This window comes from Coenobita brevimanus, chromosome 24 (genome assembly GCF_032717465.1).
Source record: "Coenobita brevimanus isolate Jiangsu-jjx chromosome 24, ASM3271746v2, whole genome shotgun sequence".
Lineage (NCBI taxonomy): Eukaryota > Metazoa > Arthropoda > Malacostraca > Decapoda > Coenobitidae > Coenobita > Coenobita brevimanus.
This window is the reverse complement of record NC_136977.1, coordinates 54,256,116-54,279,356: the sequence shown is the minus strand read 5'-3', so window position 1 is coordinate 54,279,356 and position 23,241 is coordinate 54,256,116. Positions and strand designations below refer to the sequence as shown.

Sequence of the window (23,241 nt, the reverse complement as noted above, 5' to 3'; positions counted from 1 at the left end):
CTTTATATGCTCTTCCCAGTACACTGCACCCACAAAAATTTATTTCACAATCGATTTCAAATACCACTACGTATCTTATACACTAACTTATCACAAACACTGACAAAATTGCTTATTTCCCACACCCAAGTGGCAAACTGCACATGGGCTACACTCCCTCTGCTTTGACTGTACCACCACCAGCCATACATATTAATAAATAAATCCCCCGAATGAGCCTTGTAAAACAACTCTGTTCCAATTGTTTTCTTTATGTAGTGGAGTTACTTTTATTTTTTTTTCCCATGTGATGAATAGTTAGGACACCAATAAGAAACTGTAAAAGTCAGAAATTTATATATCTTTTTTTTTATTTAATAAACCTTTCCACTGCAACAGTGTTTAGATTATTCCAATCTTGTTGGCGACATCAAGGGCATCATAGTCTGGAGCCAACTTAACATATGCCTTCTTCAGTCCATCAGGTCTGTGGAGAGTGTTGACCCTGGCAGCATCGATTTCATACAGCTACGAAGAGAGAAAATTTAAGTAAGCTTTTAAAGATGTTAATTTAAATTTCATCAGCATCATCATTCAATCCTACATCGCTCCATGAGGAGCATAGGAGCCCGGGGCTAGCAAGTTGGTCCTGACATTTAAGATGAGAGTGACCAGCCTCACTCATCCCTGAGTGGCATTATGTGAGCAATATACCCCAACCACCCTTTGGATAGAAACCTTCACCAGCTCAATCCAACTGGAGTGCCGTAATTACTCACTAAACCACCAGGCGCCAATTTAAATTTCAACAATGACTAAAACCATTTTCTTTCTCCCATAAGTCTGTGTTGGGTGTGGATTACAGAAGTTATAGGTAAAACTGATCACAGCCTCTGATTATAAACTGGCCACTGTTAACTATGTCAAGGTCTGCATTAAAGACCTTCTAGGATGAATAGCCCTCACAAACTGAGTAATAGCATTAAGTCAATACATTAGTTATGTATCATTCCAATCCTTTTACCCAAGTAAAATGATGGGATTAAGTAGAATCTGGTGGTGGTGGTGGTGGTGGTGGTGGTGGTGGTGGGGGGGAATGCCCAGTGAAATGGGATACAATCCTTCACACACTGTTCAAATATCTTCACAAGTAATACTATCTACACATTCCCTGCCTCACTCATTACGGATGTGTAGCAAAACCTGTCCTAAACTTCTCTGTACATACTTCACACACCAATTTCCATCCTTTATCTTCCTCTTCCATCCTTCACTTCATCATAACCACTTACAGTCTGCTCTCAGTTAATACATTACTGTATTGTTACGTGCACTTTTTATCAGCACTTAAATGAAACTGATTCCCACTCATAAATGCTGTCAAGAATGGCTTTAACGCAGCTGTGGGTGGAGTCACTCAACTTGAGCAACGACCGATGCCACTCAAGTACAATAAAGTGGGTCTCCATATAGCGTGACATAGGTTGTGTTGGATTTTGTGCTAAAATGAGACATATATTTCCATGTAAAATAGGGGAGTCAGGTTCTGGGAACTCAATGTTTTTCTTTGTGAAAAATCGCTTATCCAGCATCATGCATATTTTGCCGAGATATACTTTCTGTGCATCTATCCATCTACTGCCAGATGCCTTAATCATGTACGGGGTGGCCACAAACAAATCGCCTCCACGTCACCCTGTCCCCAGCCATTTCACTGCCCTGCTCCCAACTCACACCCCCCTCTCTCATATACCTCTCCACGCCATCCCTCCATCTCATCCTCAGCCTCCCCCTCCCTCTCCTCCCCTCCACCTCACTCACGTGAGATACACTCTCCTCATTAGTCTCTCACCCTCCATCCTCTCCACATGGCCAAACCACCTCAGTGTGTCCCTCCTAACACTTCCTATCACATCCACATCCACACCACAATGCTCCTTTATATCCTCATTTGTCAGCCTGTCTCTCCATGTGACTCCACTGGCTCCTCGTAAATGACTCACTTCCACTGCTCTCACTCTTGACTTGTGTCCTTCCAACAACGTCCAAGCTTCACTTCCATAAGTTAGAGTTGGTATCACAATACTGTCATGTAGTAACTTTTTCACTTCCATGCTCACTTCCCTGTTTCTTATCACTGCTTTCAAGGAACCAGCAACCTTTCTTCCTTGTTGTACCCTTTCAAGCACTTCACCCCCTAAACTTCCATCCTTACTCATCACACTCCCCAAGTACTTAAACGTACTCACATTTTCCATTTCCTCACCATCCAACCTCACTGTACATTCACTGACTTCCCCTCTATCAAAAACCATCACTTTACTCTTCCCTACATTCACTTTGGTGGATGAGTTTGGGAGTGTGTGTAAGAAACGGAATCTAAAGGTGAATGTAGGGAAGAGCAAAGTGATGGTCCCTGAGAAAGGTGAAGTCAATGAATGCACAGTGAGATTGGATGGTGAAAAAATGGAAAATGTGAGTACGTTTAAGTACTTGGCTCGCATGTTAGCCACTTTTGTCCCAGTGTGACGCTGCCTTAACCGTTGGCTTACATGCATCACCAAGTCCGCACAAGATTCCTGTAGGGAACAATCCCAATTATTGTTCTAACCCCCCCCCCCTCCATTATTCCAAAGAGTCTAACTTTTAGTTTACTGTTGTAGTGTATTATTGCAACAAACATATAATGAGACTTGACAGTACTGTATACTGTTTAAGCTCAAGCACACACATCTTGTCCCAAATATTAAGACATAAACCTGTGGTTTCTTTACGTCTTAGCTTGGCTTAGAAGTCATCACATATAACAATATACTGATTTCGGTCACAATTAGATATCCTAATATCAAAAGGTGAATCCATTCCGTCAGGGGTAAACAACCAATGATACAAATGAAGTTATTCTATTGGTTAAAATACATAATTAGTTTATCTGTCAAGGTGACTAAGGCGAACAACAACTCTCCAGTAAATTGTAATTTGAACCACAGTACACTGGGGGCACTGCAGATCCTTGGAGCAGTCACTGGTGGACTACAAAGGAATGTTCAGAAAATCACAGCAGATCCTAGATGACCCACTCAATATGGCCTGGCGACCTGGAGGTTAAGAACGACTGACCTAGATCAACCTAAAATGTCATAACTGGGCCTGAATGAGTATGAAGCACCCAGATGAACTGACAATATCCTAACTGGGCCAGAATGGGTGTGAAGCATCTTGATGAACCTGTCATAACTGGGCGAGAATGGGTGCGAAGCAACAAGATGAACCTATAAAGTCCTAACTGGGCCAGAATATGTGTGAAGTAAGGTACCTTGATGAACCTGTCATAACTGGGTAAGCATGGGTGTGAAGCACCTTGATGAACCTGTCATAACTGGGCCACAATGGGTGTGAAGCACCTTGAGGGATCTACAGTGTCAAAACTGGGCCAGGATATACCAGTCTGATCTAAAGTAGATTTTAACTTGTGACTGAGCTGAATTTCATGTGAAAAGACCTTGAATGAACATAATAATTATAATAATAATAATAATCTGGCCTTTTGTTTCTCAAAAGCACCAGTTCTTCCCTTTGGGAATTCACTAGCGCTCGACACACATACATTATTTTTACAATTACAAAAATTGTGACATTTCTTGTACATAATACAAGCTACATCATATATACATGAAAGTGGCAATAATTAAACCCTATAATCATCTGTCATAGTACCTCTCTCCAGGTCACAGAATTTTGAAAAAAGAAAGGCTTTCAGCTGTCTCTTAAAGGATTCAACAGTAGAGAGTTGTCTTATGGACAATGGCAATCTGTTATATAATCTAGGGGCTCTATATGCAAAAGAACGATCAGAGAAAGATGACTGGTGAATGGGTCCTGGCTCATCAAGACGCAAGGAATCATCTTCACTGCGTAACATCACACCTGGGCATGTCGATGGGAGTTTTAACAATTCAGCAAGATACTTCGGTTCACCAAACTTAAGAACCTTGAATGTAATAAGACACAGTTTAAATTCAATTCTAGCCTTTACTGGTAACCAATGAATCAGAAACGGGGTAGTTGAGGTTCTCGGGGGGAGACCAAAGATAAGCCGTGCCGCCCTGTTCAACACAGACTGAACTTTTGTTAGTATATTATTTGGAAGACCAACCCACAGTGAATTACAATAATCAACACGAGACAAGACCACTGCATGGACCAATGGTAAGAGGCACCGTCTGTTCAGGAATTTTCTCACAGAGTACAGATTTCCGATATGCAAGTTACACCCTCTTACAACCTGATTAATGTTCTTTGTAATTTAACTTAGAATTAAAATAAACACCCAGATTTCGAACAGAACTGACTGGATGCAGCTGTGACACACCAATGTTCAAAGCCAGGGCATTGTCAGTGTCATCACCCCTTCTGTTTCCTCTGATGATGATGATCTCAGTTTTACCATCATTCAGCTTAAGTTTCCTCTTAGCCATCCAAATCTTAATATCAGACATTAGAGATTCAAACTTTGTATTTGTATCGTTGATATCTGACATCTTAACATAGAGCTGGGTGTCATCAGCATAAAAATGATAGGGCACATCATGAGCATCAAGTAGGGACAATAAACTACTTGTGTAGATAGTAAATAGAATTGGACCCAAAACTGATCCTTGAGGGACCCCAAATAGAAGAGGAGCAGAATCAGAGCTAGCGTAATCAACAACCACTCTCTGAGATCTGTCCAACAGATACGACTTAAGGAGCAAAAGGGCACTATCACGAATGCCATAAAAATACAGATCATCCAACAATAGTTTATGATCTACTGTATCAAAAGCTGCAGACAGATCCAACAGAACTAGGAGAGAGGACATCCCACTACAAGTGTTTGCCACCAAGTCACTCTGAATCCTTGTTAGTGCAGTTTCAGTTGAATGGTATTTTCTGTATGCTGACTGAACAACAGGAACAACTCTGTTGTGTTCCAGTAGTGGTAAGAGTTGATCGAGTATGGCCCGCTCAATAATCTTGGATAAAAAAGACAGGTTAGAGACGGGACAATAATTTGTCATGCTCTCGACATCAAGGCCAGGTTTCTTAATTAGGGGCCTAAGCAAAGCACGTTTCTCAGACTGCACAAAATTACTTTCTAAGAAGCATCTATTTATTATGTTGCAGATAAAGTCTGCAGCATGCTCATACACATCAGGCAGTTGTGACATGTTACATGGATCGAGTGAGCAAAATGTTTTATTAAGTTCTCTGATGTAACATTTGACTTTGTTTACATCCAACAGATGAAATGTTGAAAGCAAATGATCCCCAGTGCACCGTGGCTGGAAGTCAACTGAGTACGCTTCACTAGGAGAACTGCTGTCTAAATCACTTCTTATGCGAAATATCTTACTTGTAAAAAATGAAGCAAAATCAGAAGCCAATTGGGCATCAGATACAGAAGTTGGTTTAACAATTACATTCCTCCGACTAACCAAATTGTTCACAACTGCAGACAGTTTTTCTTGATCACCACCACATGAATCAACTTTATTTTGATAAAACCTAGCCTTTTGGGCTTTTACGGTGTAAACGACTGCTCTTCTCGCAAAAACATAACGCAAACGAGTTACTTCGGTCCGCTGCAAGCACCACTCACGTTCTGCCCTTCTACGTTGTCTATGGAAAGAATTAATGGATGGACCATACCACGGAGAATAATCACGTACAGTAATTGTTTTTACTGCCTCAGGACAATAATGGTCAAAAATTGACCTGAGCTCGTTGTTGTAAATATCAACCAATTCACCAGAAGAAAGACTTGAAGAATCGATGGAGTTTAAACACTGATCAATTTCAAAACACATCAACTGGCGGTCAACATTGTTGTAATTTCTGAACCTGATGACCTTTTTATATGAAGGGGATTTCGGGACATCAAAACTAAGGGTGATCAGAGCATGATCAAATAGCTCTCAAGCTGGCTGATAATTATGCTGGCAAGACAGAGGTATGTGGTTATGAACCACATTCATTGTACTGTATTTAACTGGACCACATTCATTATACTGTATTTAACTGGCTTTTATATTCATTTTGTCCTCTTGTGAATACTTTCATCCATCCATCCATCTATCATCCATTCCTACATTGCCCCATGAGGAGTGTAGTAGCCCGGGGCTAGGCAGTTGGTCCTGACATTTAAGATGAGAGTGACCAACCTCACTCATCCCTGAGTGGCATTACGTGAGCAATAAATTACCCCAACCACCACTTGGATATAAACCTTCACCGGCTTAATCCGACTGGAGCACAATAATTACCCACTAAACCACCAGGCGCCAAAATTTGGTTAAATGGTTACCACCCAGTGTAGTAAATGGTTTCCTGGTGTACAGGAAACCATTTGGCTTGTCACTCAGTGTAGAGTCACCCATATGCAGAAGGAAGAGGAAAGAATGAAGGAATGAAAGACAGAAGAGGGAGTGTAAAGTCACCCATAGGGAGAAGGACGAGGAAAGAATGAAGGAAAGAAAGACAGAAGAAGATGAAAGGAAAGAAGGATGGAGGAAAGGACAGGGCAGACACCCGAGAGTAGCACTACACTGAGTGAGTGGACTTTCAATTTTTACATAAACTGGTAAAAACATTGTTCCGCTATTGTAAATTATCATTCCCATTACAACAGCTCAAATAACTATACTTTTATCAGTAATGCCAACTAACTGGAAATGGCAGGCAAATGTGTTAACATAGATTTCATTGTATTATGACTTATCACTTTTAAAATATATTTGACATGGTGAAATGGCCTAATGATACTGTGAATGCAAACAAGCATGATTAGTCTTCTTTCAATAACAAGTACAGTATTACAAATGTTTATGGGTGTATCTTGGTCAAACATGACTACTGTACATGCAACTTTTGATTGGACATTAATGACCACCATAATCAATTATCAGTTTTTTCTTGACACAACACTGTGAATATTTAAGTGTCTTACCTTCTTGACTGCACTCTTAATATGGTATTTGTTGGCAAGGCGGTCCACAATGAAGACAAGGGTATTGTTATCCTCAATCTTCTTCATAGCAGACTCAGTTGTAAGAGGGTACTTGACGATGTTAAAAGCATCCAACCTGGAGTGACAGTTCATTAATTACTACTTTATTTACTCAACTCCACCCTCCCCCACCACCATACACACATAGTTGCATTTGCCCAAGCCGATCATCATAGCTTTGCTAGAGCATCAGTGAGGTGGAGGGTGAATGGGAGCCATCATTCTTTGATCACTTTGTCTGCTGGAAAAACAATATAAAAGGTGGATGCTACCATAAATGTCCATCATGCACTGCTAACTTTAAACACCATATTAACTGCAATGGTAGGCTGGGCCTGGTCCATCTCCTCATTTAGTACCTGATTTATGAGACGAAATGTAATGGTGATGAGGTGTCTGATGAGTATGTGTATGTGATGCATATGGATCAAGTGAGAAATGATGAAGTGTGAACTGGAGTTATGAGGGAGATGGCTGACTGAGTTGAGCAGAGAGTCTTGATATGGTTTGGGCATATGGAGAATGGATGAAGAGCGATTGGTGAAAAAGATAACTGGATCGGATGTGAAAGGTGTAAGGCTGGAAGGAAGACCACAAACAGGATGGATGGACAGCGTGAAGAGAGTGTTAGATGCGAGAGGGATGTTTGTAGAGCAAGGAAGAGTGGCTGTGTATGATAGGAATGATAAGAGAAAAATTGTGAATGAATAACTGGCGACACAGCCCTCAGGGGATATTCTCCCGCAGTTGGTCTGATCAGCTGATCAAGTCAGGTGTAAGTAAGGGGATGAGTCCATTATGATGTGGTAGAGGTAAACTATCTCTGTTGTCGGGCCCTGCTGCGGATGTCGCTGATTGCACTGCACAGTTGACCCTCGTGTAATGTGGTGCGGTGAGGATCTGTCCTTTCTCCCCTTGAGGCTAAGATACGAATAAATATGTGTATGGATGAGCAAACTGGGAGTGCGTTGTCCTGTCTTAGCTACCCCCTTTCTTTGGGGGAAGCAGCCTTGGTATATAGACAGACAGATGATAAAAATGAATAGTAAAAGCAAACTTAGAGTGCACAGCTGATATTACAGTGATCCCTTGGACAGGCTATCACACACTTAGAGTAGTTTAAGTTTTCAAGGCTTGCTGTTATCCCACACTTTTGGGGAAAAAAAAAATTCATTATTACACACCTGAGCTGGTTTCTGCCAACAGTAATGATGCAAAATCTGTGGTTTCTGATGGCCTTGGGGAATTCAAAGATGATGTCCTACTAAAGAAGTTAATTCCAGGAAGTGCAGACCATTCTTTTGTCTCAGAACCCCTTACCTCAAGTCCAACTAAGGTCTCTATACTGTATGTGTTTTTTCCTCAGTGCCCTTTTCACCATTTCCTATAAACCAAATCATGCTTGTGTGTGTTTCTGATACTTACCATAAATGTATGTATTTAGTGGGTCTAAATTGTTGTAAAAAGGTAAATTTGGCTTAGCATTTGGGGTGCCCAGTACCCGTTAGGATAAATCACAAACACTGAGTGCTTCTGTTATCATGCAACTTTGTGTAAAGTCCTAGGCGTGGCACCAATTATGCGTGATAACTGGAGATCACAGTGCCTTTTATTTCTTGTGCAGCAGTGCTGATACTATGTACCCAAGAATGTGATCAAATGTAATTCTATTTTAACTGAGTATTACTATTACCAAAAGAAAGAAAAGTATCACATAGTTCAACTAATGTATTTTAAAAAAAAAAGTGGGGGTTCAGCATGGCATGATTCCCTTACATCATAACCATCACTCTTGTTCAGGAAAAAACTGCAGTGGAATCATATCTGGGACCATGCTTAAGCAAAAATTTCATCCCACTTGCACACACACACACACACACGAGCAAGCAGCCATAGCGAACGGACATGTCTTGACTGCTCCCAGGCCGAGGCTCAGCCACCGCTGCAAACCTTAAGTAGTCTTCAGGAATTATGTTTGTCCTGTCTCCAATGGTCTTGTTTTCAATTTAAAATACTGTAAGTTAATATAGACTACCAAAAATGTAAAGATTTATTGGCAAGAGTATACATGAATGTTTGTAGTATTTTCGGTAACAGCTGTATTGGTACTGTAAGTTGTAACCAACCTCAATCATGGCCAAAAATGTAAACACTGAGGGAGGACTCGAATTTCCAGGATTTGATAGAAATAATAATGTCATGGATCTGGTTAAAACAGTGATTATGAGGATTAGTGAACTTGAAAAGAAAGTGGAGAATCTAGTGTTAAAAGATGTGTCTGAGAATATGGAGATTACTATACAGAGTCTGATCCAGTCTAATGAGACGGCAAATGAAGAGATAAAAAATTTGAAGCGTGAAAATACTGAATTGAGGAGAAAACTAGAAGAGAGTACTGTACTAATAAAACAGAGAAGGTGAGCAGCGTATTGGAAGAACATAAGGCAAAGTGGGCACACGTTGAAGAAGAACAGAAAGAAGTGGTCAGCTTAAGAGAAATCATCCAGGAAGAAAGAGAAATGAACAAGAAAAAACTGGAAGAAAATGTAGTGAAAATACTGAAAAGAGAAAATAGTGAGAGAAACTGTAGAAAGGAACAGATGCGTGGTAACATTTGGAAACAGGGAGGAGGAAGAGAAGGTTAGATCCGTGAGACTCGAGAAAGACACGAACCTGGTAAGAGGAATATTCGGCAAGATTGATCCCGAAGGAGACAAGTGGGTAAAAGAAATTGAAGAAGTAAGGAGAATAGGGCCTTATAAGAAAGGGGAAACAAGACCAATGAGAGTCAAGTTGTCAGCAGAAAGTGTAGTAGATGATATACTTAAAGTGGCTTGGAAATTAAGCAAAGAGGCAGGGATGGAAAATATTATATTAAGAAAAGATTTGAATGAAGATGAAAGAGAAGTTTTAAAATCATTGAAGGAAGAAGTAAAGGAAAAAAATGATAAGAGGACAGAGGAAGAATGTAATACTTTTTTTTGGAGAGTAATGGATATGAAAGTAAGGAAATGGTATGTAAGGAAATAGAAGTGAAGGAAACTAAGGGGGATGGCTGTGGAAGATCAGAAGTTGAGGAAGTGGTACTGACGGAGAGTAGGAGAGAAGAGGGTATAAAAAACATCAAAAATAATTTGAAGGTGATATACAGTATACTAATGTTGATGGTTTAATATCAGCAAGGCTCGAAATTAACGATTTCTTAAGAGAACATGAACCTTATATCATGTGCTTTGCAGAGACCAAATTACGAGAAGATATTGATGTTCATTTGGGAGATGGTAAATACAAACTGTGGAGAAAAGACAGAAAAGAAAAAAACGGGAGGAGAAGTGATGATAGCAGTGAAGAATAACATAAATGTAGATACCGTGGAAATGGGAGAAGGCAGGGCTGAAGTGATATATATGAAATTAGAAACTGGAGAGAATGTTAAGAGAGATATGGTGGTAGTGTATGTTCCCTCTAAGACGAGAGCATGGAAGGATGACGAATACCAGGAGATGTTGTCAGATATGGCTTGCTATTTACAAAAAATTACTGAGATTAGCAGTAATATAATATTGGTGGGTGACTTTAACTGTAAAGAGGTGAACTGGGAGGAATGGTACTCGGGAGGCAGCAAGGATTCGTGGGGCACTATGTTATTAAATATAATAATGAATAATGTGATGATGCAATGGGTCAAAGAAGAGACATGGTTTCGAGGTGAGGACACACCAGCAAGGTTAGATTTACTGTTTACCAAAGAACCCGATGTAACAGAATCATTGAAATATCTCTGTTCTTTAGGAAAAAGTGATCATGTGGTCATTGAGTTCCAGATGAAAATAGGGAAAGTCGAGCCAAGAGACGTGCTTCATAGACAGGGAAGATACAACTTTGGGAAAGCAAATTTTACAAAATTGAGAAACTTTTTTGAAAATGCAGATTGGAGAAAATTCAGAGAAACAAGAGAGATACAGAGGAAGTGGGATATCTTTCTAGACCTCTATAATTTGGGAGTGGAAAAATTTGTACCAAGAGTAAGAGGGAAAGAAAACAGGAAAAAGGAGTGGTTTAATAGAAGGTGTATGATAGCAAAAAAAGAGAGAGATAAGGCATGGAACAATTGGAGAAAGAGAGGTAACAACAGAACAAAGGAAGAATATAAAAGAATTAGAAATGAATACACAAGAATACGTAGAGAAGAAGAAAGGAATTTTGAAAAAGGTATAATAGACAAATGCAAGGAAGAACCCAAACTGTTTTATAGATTTGTTAATGGCAAACTGAAACAAAAGGAAGGAATCACCAAACTGAAAGTAAAAGAAGAGGTCTATAAAGATGCAGCAACGCAAGCTGAAATAATAAACAAATGTTTCCAATCGGTTTCCACTAATGAAAACGAGTTTATGGAAAGGGGAGGGAGTGATTAGAAATGTCCCATCCATCCATCCATTGCCAGATGCCATGTATCCCAAACGGGGTGGTCAAGGGCTTAGAGTTAATTGTTTTGCAGGGAGGGGCACTAATCCTCCACCAACCCCACTTGACACGTAGGGATGCCAACAGCATCTGGTGTTCCCAGGCAGTCACCCATCCAAGTACTAACCAGACCCAACGTTGCTTAACTTCGCTGATCGGACGGGAAGCGGTGTACTCAACGTGGCATGGCCGTTGTACCGGTCATAAAATATATAAAAGTGGAGGTACAGGAAGTGTATAAATTACTGGAAACTCAAGATGTAAGGAAAGCCCCAGGACCTGATGGAATTTCTAATTGGGTACTGAAGGAATGCAGAGAACAACTGGCGGATAAAATTCACAGTTTAATCGTGTGTTCTCTGGAAGAGGGGAAAGTGCCACATGAATGGAAGATGGCAAATGTGGTACCAATTTATAAGGGAGGAAACAGGGAAGAACCCCTGAATTACAGACCAGTGTCTCTAACCAGCATGGTCGCAAAATTGTGCGAGAGAATCCTGAAAGACAGCTGAATAAAATATCTAAAAGAGATGAATATTTTGGTTGAATGTCAGTTTGGATTCAGAAGTGGAAGGTCATGTGTTTCTAACTTGCTGAGCTTTTACTCTAGAGCAATTGACGTGGTACAGGAGAGAGATGGTTGGGTGGATTGTGTGTACTTAGACTTAGAGAAGCCCTTTGACAAGGTACCTCATAAGAGATTAATGTGGAAACTAGAATATATAGGAGGACTGAAGGGGAAACTTCTGGAATGGATGAGAGACTTTTTGAGAGACAGACAAATGAGGACAGTAATAAAGGATAGGATATATGGATGGAGGGAAGTAACAAGTGGAGTCCCTCAAGGCTCAGTGTTGGCGCCAGTAATGTTCCTGATTTACGTAAATTATATGGTAGATGGACTGAACAGTTATGCAAGTCTGTCTGCTGATGATGTAAAGATCTTGAGGAAGGTAGAGGTTGAGGAGGATTGTAAAATGCTGCAGGAGGATTTGGATAGGATACACGATTAGAGCCGGAAGTGGGAAATGAAATTTAATGTATAGAAATGTAAAATATTGGAAATAGGTAAAAGTACCAGGAGGCCATCACTGAATTATTTGTTGGGTAATGAATTAATCACAAAAATGAGAGAAGAGAAAGATTTGGGAGTGCTGGTCCAAGATAGTTTGTAACCAGAAAAGCACATTAACAAGATAGTTGGAGAGACTTATAAACTCTTGACTAACATAAGAGTAACATTTCATTATATGGATGAGATGATGAAAAATTGATAGTGGCCATGATTCGCCCCAGGTTAGAATATGCAGCGGTAGTGTGGTCCCCACACAAAAAGAAAGATATAAACAAGACTGAGAGAATACAAAGAACAGCAACCAAGATGGTCCCCAGTCTGACAGACCTGTCATACAGAGAGAGGCTGGAAAAGCTGGATTTGCCTTCCTTAGAGGAAAGGAGAAAGAAGGGAGACATGATTGCAGTGTTCAGGACCATGGTGGGAGCAGATAAAATTGACAAAGAAGATCTGTTTGTATGGGATGAGAGAGCAACAAGAGGACACGGAATGAAATTGAAAAAGTCAAGCTGCTTGAAGGATATCAAGAAATATAGCTTTCCTTACAGAAGTATAGACTTATGGAATAGCCTGGACAAAGAGATCGTCCAGTCTAAAAACTTAAACGAGTTTAAAGCTAAATTTGACTTACTGAGAAACAGCGATGGAAACCCATGAGCATAGCACATTCCGTGTATATCACAATTAGGTATACTAGGTAAATATATAAATATTTGGAACGACTTAGACGAAGAGGTGGTGCATGAGAAAAACATTCATGTGTGTAAAGGTAGACTTGATAAATGTGGATTTGGAGACAGGACAACACGAGCATTGTTCAATTCCTGTATACTACAAATAGGTAAATACACACACACACAGAAAAAGAGAGAGAGAGAGAGAGCTATGCAATGCTCCTGTCAGTTGCACATCTGGGTCTGCTTTGGTAAACAAACCCTTGTTGCTAGTCACTGATAAAGGGATGGAAGATGAATTTTTCCTCATTTATTTATTTTCTCTATTGCTTTTGTATGTACACTCATACTGTACATACACACATACATATGTACATATATAAAGGCATCACACTGTCATTTCATTCTACACAGATCTTAACCACTTATTTAAATGCCCATCTAAGCTTCCAGAGCCTTTACTCCCATCATAAAAACTGGTAATGGCATTCAACACTTCCCACCCACACTACTTACTGAACACCATAAGCCCTTGCACTCACCAGCAACCTGACTTATTCCTTAATTTTTCTATGACAATTCTTCCACATACCTTTCCTGTAACAAACAACACATTTATACCCTAACTGTTTTCTTTCTTGTCTACAATGCCTCCTTCCACCTCAAATTCACAGAAATAAACTCCTGATTCATCCAGAGTTTCTCTGTGACTTTATAGTCTCAGCACACCCACTTCCATCCTCACATAAAAAAATGAAAAAAACTTCCTTGGGTTCCATTATCCTAAGCCAGTCACACATATTCCTACTGGTCTCAGTCTCATTTCTCTTCCTAACTTATGCCATATCAGTCTCCCATCAATTAGTACACACCTACATGCAGTCCACTCTACCAATACCTTATACTTAGGATCACTAGCACAGTACGGTGATTTCTCTTACCTGGTCTTACGGGGAACAGAGCGACGTGGGTATTTTGGGTTACGAGGCAGTTGCAGAGTCTTGGGACGGCGGAAGCGTACTGTAGTCCTCACCTTCTTTACCCTGGTGCCATAAGGTCCCTTTACAAGCTGTCCAGAGATTTTTAAAAATCATACAATTAAATGGAGTTATAAATGCACTAGACATATGAATCAAGTATGAAAATAAACTAAAATCAAACCAACAATATTCAAGAAGAAATACATTACTAAATGCTGAATTATCTACCTATCTATCTATTGCCAGATGCTTTAATCCCGTATGGGGTGGCCACAAACAAATCACCTCCATGTTGCCCTGTCCCCTGCCATTTCACTGCCCTGCTCCCAACTCACCCCCCCCCCTCTCATATACGTCTCCACTCCATCACTCCATCTCATCCTTGGCCTCCCCCTCCCTCTCCACCTCACTTACATACACTCTCCTCATCAGTCTCTCACTCTCCATCCTCTCCATACGGCCAAACCACCTCAACGTGTTTCTCCTAACGCTTCATATCACATCCACACGCACACCACAATGCTCCTTTACATTCTCATTTGTCAGCCTCTCTCTTCATGTGACTCACAGGCTGAATTAACTGAATATTAAAAATTACCTTAAGAGCAACCCGCTGAGCCTTTTTCACTGCTGTACGCTTAACTGGGCGCTTTTTTCCTTTTGCTGCCTTTCGATCTTTTGATGCAGCAACAGTCAATTTCTTCACTCCAACCTTTGAGCGAGCACCTGCAGCACCTTTTGTGCTGGTTCTTTTCCCTGATGCACTTTTTGGTGCTGGCTTCTTGCCAGTACCCTTAGCAGCAGGCTTTGCAGGTTTCTTTGTTCCTGTTTTGCCAGCTTTGCCACCTTTACCGGTGGCAGGCCCCTTTTCTCCGGGTTTTTTTGAATCACCCTTCTTTGGAGCAGGTCCACTTGCAGGTTTCTTTGCGGGTTTCTTAGCATCTCCTCCAGCTGGCCTCTTGACTCCAGTGGCAGGCTTTGCTCCAGCACCTGATTTTCCACCAGCAGGGGCTTTACCTCCTTTTTTGTTGTCAGCTGCAGGCTTGCTGGCTGCTGGCTTACCACCTGAGGCACCTGCAGGCTGCTTCCCACCAGAGGGCTGCTTCCCACCAGTGGGCTGCTTTCCACTAGACGGCTGCTTCCCACCAGAGGGCTGTTTCCCACCAGAGGCTCCAGATGTTTTACCACCTGAAGCACCTGTGGACTGCTTACCACCAGTGGCCCCAGCTGCAGCCTTGCCACCAGCAGCTCCAGCTGCAGCCTTGCCACCAGCAGCTCCAGCTGCAGCTTTGCCTGCACTGGCTTCAGATGTTGGCTTCTTCTCTTCTGCAAAATGCAAAATTATTAATTCATCATCTGCATGACTGACCTATTATAATATACAAGAGTACTGCCTGATCTAACATTAACCTGTGAATTAAAACTGACAGCTCAAGCTGCTCCTTTTCCTGAGACCCCACAGCACATCCTCATCCTCCTATGGTATCAAAACAAAACAAACTTCAAAATGTGGCAGCTGCTAAACTATGGCTACAATCCACAAGGCTTGTCAATTATCAGGGACAAGTTTGGTAATAATGAAATAGAGTACAGGTGCAACAGCAAATTTGTGGCATCAGCTGGTATGGCACCACTTTTAATCCAGACATAATTACAAGAGGACACTTGAAATTCCAGCACCCATTAGACTAGTCTGCCAGGCAGCCAGAGATTGTGTTAAGTATAGCACATGATCACTTGGATTGCTTACACTGCATGTCTTGGTGGTCATCCCTGTATTTTATCCAATTCTTATATAATTTTATTTACATTCAACCATACCCATGGCTTATAAGAAAGATGCAAGCGTCCGTGGTGGTGTCAAGCATGAATGCCTCTCTATTCCAGTACAAAGTGGTTAACTGGCCTGCCAAACTACTATAATAAGGAAACACAAATAAACAACTCAAGCAATGAATGTTGACTGATTCACGGTCCACAAGTTTACTCTCACCTTTTTTGCTTAATACCTGAATAACCCCTAAAAAAATGAAGGGACTGGATCACCTGGATCAGCTTTGTTTATGATGATTCTGCTGCTCTAGACCGTGAAGCAGACCACCGTTTTCTCTCATAGTTCTCCTAACTTTGTGAGCCAGCAATGTTATCAATGTACAGATATTTTGTCTGCGAATATGAAATTCTCACAATTAACCACTGCTAACCCACCACCTTCTGTTCTTATGAATAAGACATCTAAAATTTACCGTTCTTTTAGTTAGGATTATCCTTAAATACTATATTATCACTTCAGTTTATTCTTGATTACTACCAGTCAAATCAAAAGCTTCGTAATCGCTCAATTACCTGGCATAATTCAGATTGGATATTGCGAAGGATGTCCAAATCGGCTATCCATTTGGTGCTGAACTGTATAACGTGTCGTTAGCCAAAGCTTCCTGTCTCGACCCTCTACCTTAAATTTTTTTCCTACATTACTGTCCATGAGTCAAGGATTAAAACTAAGCATACAATACAATAGAGTACTGATACAGTACTGACATACAGTACAGTAATACAGTATGTAATATAATCATAATCATACTGGTACTCACCTAGTGCTGGCATCAATGGTGGGTAGAGTAGTACAATATGCAGTACAGTGGACTTAATGCAATGTGGTCTATGGCGAATGGCTCCCACAGAGATTACTCCAGTATGGGGGAGTACAACAGGCTAAGTCACAGCACTAGGAGGTAGCACACACATACGCGCACCCAGCGCATGGGTCACAAATGGACAACGAACACATACGTCCTCACTATGTGGCGTCGACGCGAGAGACTGACAGGGCAACAGTAAGTCTGACTTGTTGGGTGGGCCACTACCACAACGTACAGTATCATGATTGGTTGGTCTGCCAAGGAGTCTGTCCATGCGCCAATTGGGTACCGTTACACGCAGAAAAATTTAGTTCTATAAATGATGGTCAGCACGGACTCAGGCAAGGGAGATCCTGCCTCACAACCTTGTCATTCTTCTCAGAGGTCTATGAAACAGTAGACGGCGATAAAGTTTACGATATTATTTTTCTGGACTTCAGTAAAGCTTATGTTAGGGTCTCACATGAAACGTTAGTTCAAAAGGTCCAAGCACACATTATAGATGGCGATATCTTAAAATGTAGAGAATCCTGGCTGAGGGGACGAAAGCAAGGAGTATTACCGTACTAAATGGTACTAAGTCGGACTGGAGATTAGTAGCCTAACTACCAGTGTACCAAAGGATTCAGTACTGGGTCCCTTATTATTATTATTATATACCGGTCTATAACTGATCTAGACTTAGGAATCACTAGCAGTATTAGCAAATTTACCAATGATAGAAAAACTGGGGTTATCATTAACTCAACTGATGATTGTCTTAACTTACAAAAGGACCTCAAATTACTGTCCAAATGGCTAAAAATGAGTAAATGGAATCTAATGTTGAAAAATGTAAAGTACCGTACTTAAAGTAGGGAAGACCATTGGAGATACTGTACTAAATACAACTTAGATAACAAAGAAATTTGTAAATCAGAATGCGAGAGAGATTTAGAAGTTATGTTAGTAAAGACCTCAAACCAGGGCAACAGGGTATTAATGCAAGAAATAAAGCAAATAGGGTCCTAGGATCTACTTTGAGAAATGTGAGCAATAGGTTGTCAAAAGTAATATTGCAATTATATCTAGCATTAGTAATGCCACATTCTGACTTCATTTTGTTTCATTTTTCATGGCTCCAACATGCTTGCCTGAGTCAGCCTTGGTCACCTCATGCTGGTTGTCCATGCTGCTTGATCTTGGGCAGCTTCCTTATTTAGTCCCTTAACCCTGATGTCACATTCGATGACCCTGTCCCAGGTCTTTTTTGGTCTATCTCTCACTACCCTACCCTCAACATTAACACTGTTCACTTTCTGCACCCAATTATCATCCCCCATCCACTTCACATGCACAAACCATCTCAATCTACCTCTCCTCATCACAACACCAATACACTCCAGTCCCATACTACCTCTCAACTGATCCATCGTAAACCTAGCCCCCGCAGGCCTTGTACTCATGGACACACTGCACATCCACATAATCACTGCCATTTCTGTACATTTGAGATGATGAATATCCTCTTCCTTTACTGCCCAGGTCTCACTACCATACAGCATTATACTCCTAATATGCTGCACACAAAAATCCCTTAGCACATAGGAAGAGACCTCTCAATGTCAGGAGAGGCAACAGCTTCCTGACTTCAAACCACTCCTCACCCTAGCCACAGAGCTAACTCCAGCACATAACATGTCTCCCAAGTAACAAAACTCTTCCACACACTCAAGGTACTCACCAGTAAGTTCAATTTTTTTTATGCCTGATAATCCCCACCTGCTCTCTCTGACACACTGCCATAAAATCAGCATTATCTTGCAGTCTACCTCTAATACCACTACATCTCTTATGCACCCACTTATCACAAACACTGCACAAGATGGAATTACTTCCCACGCCCTTGTGGCAAATTGCACATGGCCACTCTCCCTCTTCTTTGACAGTACAGCCACCTAATACCATTACATCTCTTATGCACCCACTTATCACAAACACTGCACAAAATGGAATTACTGTACTTCCCATGCTCTAGTGGCAAATTGCACATGGCCACTCTCCCTCTTCTTTGACAATACTGCCACCAACCCTAGATATCATCACTTCTTTACTGAATCTGCATTTACCCTTAAGCCCTTGTGCCCCATACCATCTCTCCACTTCCTAAATCTTTCCTCCACCTCCCTTTCATTCTCTTCAATCAACACCAAATCATCAGCATACAACACCTCCCACTGGAGTCCATTTCTGAAGCCATGTAAGAGGACTTCAAGTACTTTGATAAACAAGGGACTCACAACTGACCCATGATGCACACCAACATTCACAGGAAACTCATCACTCAAATCTCCATTCACTCATACCTGGTGCACATATATGGCCACAACCACCCTAACCAGCCACTCCTTGATCCCAAGCTTTCTCATTGCCCACTTCACCACCTCTCTAGGTACTCTGTCAAAGGCCTTCTCCAAATCAACAAAAAACAAAGTACAGTTCCCTTTTCAGTGGTCCCCCTGCCTGGCATAAACCCATACTGCATCTCATCAATATTCACTCTTTCTCTAATCATACCTTCTAGCCTTCATTACCTGATATTTTCAGGATAACACCCTTCCCCTTGTACACATTTACAATTACATTCTTCAGCCAATCATCTGGGACACTCATATAGGCTATACAGTAATCATATTTATCAGGTCAGTGACTAACCTCACTCCTGTATCTCCGGAGGCCTTCAACATTTCAGCAGTCAACCCAGACACACATGCTGCCTTCCCCACCTCCATCCTGCCTATTGCCTCTATCACAGTAGTAGTGTCAATCAAAGGCCAAGGGCCAAACACTGTATCTGCTGGCTTCAAACCTTCCCTGTCCCAGTCAAACTACACATTCAACTACTGGATGTAATAGCTTCTCCATGCGTCTTTAACATCCCCACTACCCTTCCTTCATCATTCTTTACACACTGCTCACCTCTTCACCTGATTTGCCACCTTAAATATCATATTCTGCCTTTCCACATAATTCAGGTTATCAAGTAAATGCCTGTGTGACTAAGACTTCACCCTACATACCTCTCTTCTAGCCCTAGCTTGGCAGCCAAATATTCCTCTTTGTTACCACTCTTCTTCCATTCCCGGAAAAGACTTCTTTTCTCCTTAACTGAAGCTTCTACACCCTCATCCCACCACCAAGTTACTTTATGTCTTTGTGGGCCTCCTGCCCAACTGCATATTGCATCAGTAACTCTAAAGAGACTGTTCTTGACAGCTCTGTACTGTTCATTAATGTAAAGAGGTTGTTCTTGACAGCTCTGTACTGTTCATTAATGTAAAGAGGTTGTTCTTGACAGCTCTGCACTGTTCATTAACGTCTCTGTCAACGGCTTCCTGTTCAGCCACCACTCTCCTTATCTCACTATAGAAAGCAACCCTTACTGCTTGGTTTTCCAGCTTCCATATTTTCCTCCTAGGTCCCTAAGTCCTCTTTTTCATCAGTTTTTTTTTTTTTTTTTTTTTTTTTTTAATGGGTGTCTGACTCTGGGTATAGGCTTCACAGCCTGCTATCAAGGCCCAGCAGTCCTCCTACACACCATACACCTCTACATGTCACCACTTTGGCGCTAACACCCGCCGTCCATATTGAATACATGCTAGGGCTGTCTCATACAGGACTGGTGTATTGGTATTAGCTGGGGTATTTGCAAGGTTTGGTGAATGAATTTGGGACAGTGTGTAGGAGGAGGAAGCTGAAAGTTAATGTAAACAAAAGTAAAGTTATGGTGTTTGAGAGGAATGAAGTCACAGAGTGTGCAGTGAGGTTGGATGGTGAGGATATGGAGAATGTGAGTGCATTCAAGTACTTGGGTAGTGTGATGAGTAAGGATGGAACTTTGGGGGATGAAGTACGTGAAAGGGTACAGCAGGGAAGAAAGGTTGTTGGTACACTGAAAGCAGTGATGAGAAATAGGGAGGTGAGTATGGAAGTTAAGGAGTCACTGCATGATGGTATTGTGATCCCTACCCCGACGTATGGAAGCGAGGCGTGGACATTGCAAGAGGGGAACAAGTCAAGAGTGAGAGCAGTGGAAATGAGTTACCTGAGAGGAGCATGTGGAGTAACGTGGAGGGACAGGTTGACGAATGAAGAAGTGAAGGAACGTTGTGGGGTAGATGTGGATGTGGTTGAAAAGATTAGGAGAAATACACTGAGGTGGTTTGGACATGTGGAGAATGGAGAATGAAAGACTGACTAAGAGGGTGTATGTAGGTGAGGTGGAGGGAAGGAGAGGGAGGGGTAGACCGAGGATGAGGTGGAGGGATGGAGTTGAGAGGTATATGAGGGAGGGGGGGGGTGAGTTGGGGGGAGGGGAGTCAAATGGTGGGTGACAGAGTGACTTGGAGGCGTTTGGTCTGCGGCCACCCTTTGCGGGATTGGGGCGTCGGGCTATAGAAAGATAGATAGATAGATTTTTACGACATGTCGGCGGGTCTTCTGGTTGATCAGTAAAGCCTGATTTAATGAAGTACTGTGTCACATATCAATAAATTGAGTTGCTGCACACACTCTTCGCTTCCTATAACTTTAATCCCTCACTAACCTCCTATCAGCCCTCGTGACCAGGAAATAATCTTTCTGACTGCTATTTCTCCCAGACTACTAGGTAATCAACCTATTCTCTCTTTTTCTAAAATGTGTGTTGCACATAATCACATTCATTGCCTCTCCAAACTTGAGTATCCTTTCACGTCAATCATTTCTTGTATCACATGCACATCCCCCATGTACTCCTTCATATCCTTGAGCTGCTTAACCTATATGATCATTTAAGTCCCCTCCCAAAACCACTATCTCATCATCATCCATATCTCCTACTGCACATATTAAGTCATCCCAAAATCCATCCTTCTCTACCTCATCTAAGCCTGCCTGCCTGTGGAGCATATGCCAATATATTGCAAACATCATTCCACCAAACAAAACTTCACAACTAATATCCTATTTTTTTTTTTTTTTTTTTTTTTTTTTTTTTTTTAATAAATGCGAGGAAGAAGGAACCAAAGGCCATGAGCCCGCAGTAACAGTTCCCTCCAAGAGAAAAACAAAATACAATATAGAGCCAAATTCAAGATCCGATCATTTTGAGATGCCTGGACACACTGCGTTTGAAAGACTGGAGATCATAGGCAGCAGGAAATACAGACAGAGGGAGACAGCTCCAGAGTTGACCTGTTGCATAAATGAAAGACTGGGAGTAACAGTTAATTCTTGCATTAGAGAGTTAGACAGAAAAAGGATGAAAGTCTGCTGCCAGACGGGTGCTACGCGCCCGTCGTAGAGGTGGAGGAATGCAAGCAGACAGTTCAGAGGAGCAGTGACCATTAAAGCAGCGATAGAAAAGAGATAAAGATGCAACAGTGCGGCGAAGAGACAGAGGTTGAAGGGAGTCAGTAAGAGGAGGAGAGTTAATGAGACAAAAAGCCTTTGACTCCACCCTATTGAGAAGAGCTGTATGAGGGGAGCCTCCCCACACATGAGAGTTGTACTCCACACAGGGGCGGATAAAACCCCTGTATAGAGTCAACAATTGCGCAGGGGTAAAGAAAGAGCGGAGTCGGCTTAGCACACCCAATCTCTTGGAAGCAGATTTTACAAGAGATGTAATATGATCTTTCCAAGATAAGTCCCGAGTAAATGAAACCCCAAGCATGTTCAAGGATGATGTAGGATTAAGCTGAATATTATTAAACATTAGTGGGTATACCTGTGGAAGATTTTGTCGGGTTGAAAGGTGTAAGAACTGAGTCTTAGATGCATTAAAGACAACCATATTATTTTTACCCCAGTCAGAGATACGAGCCAAGTCAGACATCAGGTGTGCCATAGCCTCATCCCTTGTTTGTTGAAGTAACTGTTGAGATGGGCGTTGCAGGAACCGAATGGAAAGGTGAAGGGTGGAGTCATCAGCGTATGAGTGCATAGGGTTAGATGTACAGCTTAGAAGATCATTGATGAATAAAAGGAAGAGAGCTGGTGATAGGACAGAGCCCTGAGGAACACCACTGTTGATAGATCTAGGAGAAGAACGATGGCCGTCTATAACAGCGGCTATAGAACGACCAGAAAGGAAGCTAGCGATGAAGAGGCACATATTCCACCAATTTCTCCACAACATACACACCTACACCCCCATATCCATCCCCCCCCCCCTGGCCCAAACAGCTAGTAATAGCAATCCTTCCCAGCAATCTTTCTGGATGGTCCACCCCTGTACCAGATTTCCTGTGAACATCTCACATCCACCCACCTCCAACTGGATGCCTCAACCACTTCCCCCATTCCACCCCTTAAACTTCCTACATTCTATGAACTCACTCTCCGTGCAATTTCG

The 23,241-nt window shown here is 41.6% G+C and overlaps 1 protein-coding gene and 1 non-coding gene across 2 annotated transcripts in view; both read right to left on the bottom strand.

The window, feature by feature from the left end:
* Positions 1 to 331: 331 nt before the first annotated feature.
* Positions 332 to 23,241, bottom strand: part of RpL23A (ribosomal protein L23A) — a 56,134-nt gene continuing 33,224 nt past the window's right edge. The window contains exons 2-5 of the mRNA XM_080267641.1: positions 14,822 to 15,549; positions 14,185 to 14,312; positions 6,968 to 7,103; positions 332 to 507 (exon numbers count right to left, since the gene is read on the bottom strand). Of these exons, the coding sequence (XP_080123767.1) occupies positions 382 to 507; positions 6,968 to 7,103; positions 14,185 to 14,312; positions 14,822 to 15,549 (1,118 nt within the window). The 3' untranslated portion in view covers positions 332 to 381. The remainder of the gene's footprint in view (positions 508 to 6,967; positions 7,104 to 14,184; positions 14,313 to 14,821; positions 15,550 to 23,241) is intronic.
* On the bottom strand, positions 11,573 to 11,691 carry LOC145393645 (5S ribosomal RNA). Its single transcript, XR_013896241.1, has one exon. It is a non-coding gene; the product is annotated as a 5S ribosomal RNA (ribosomal RNA).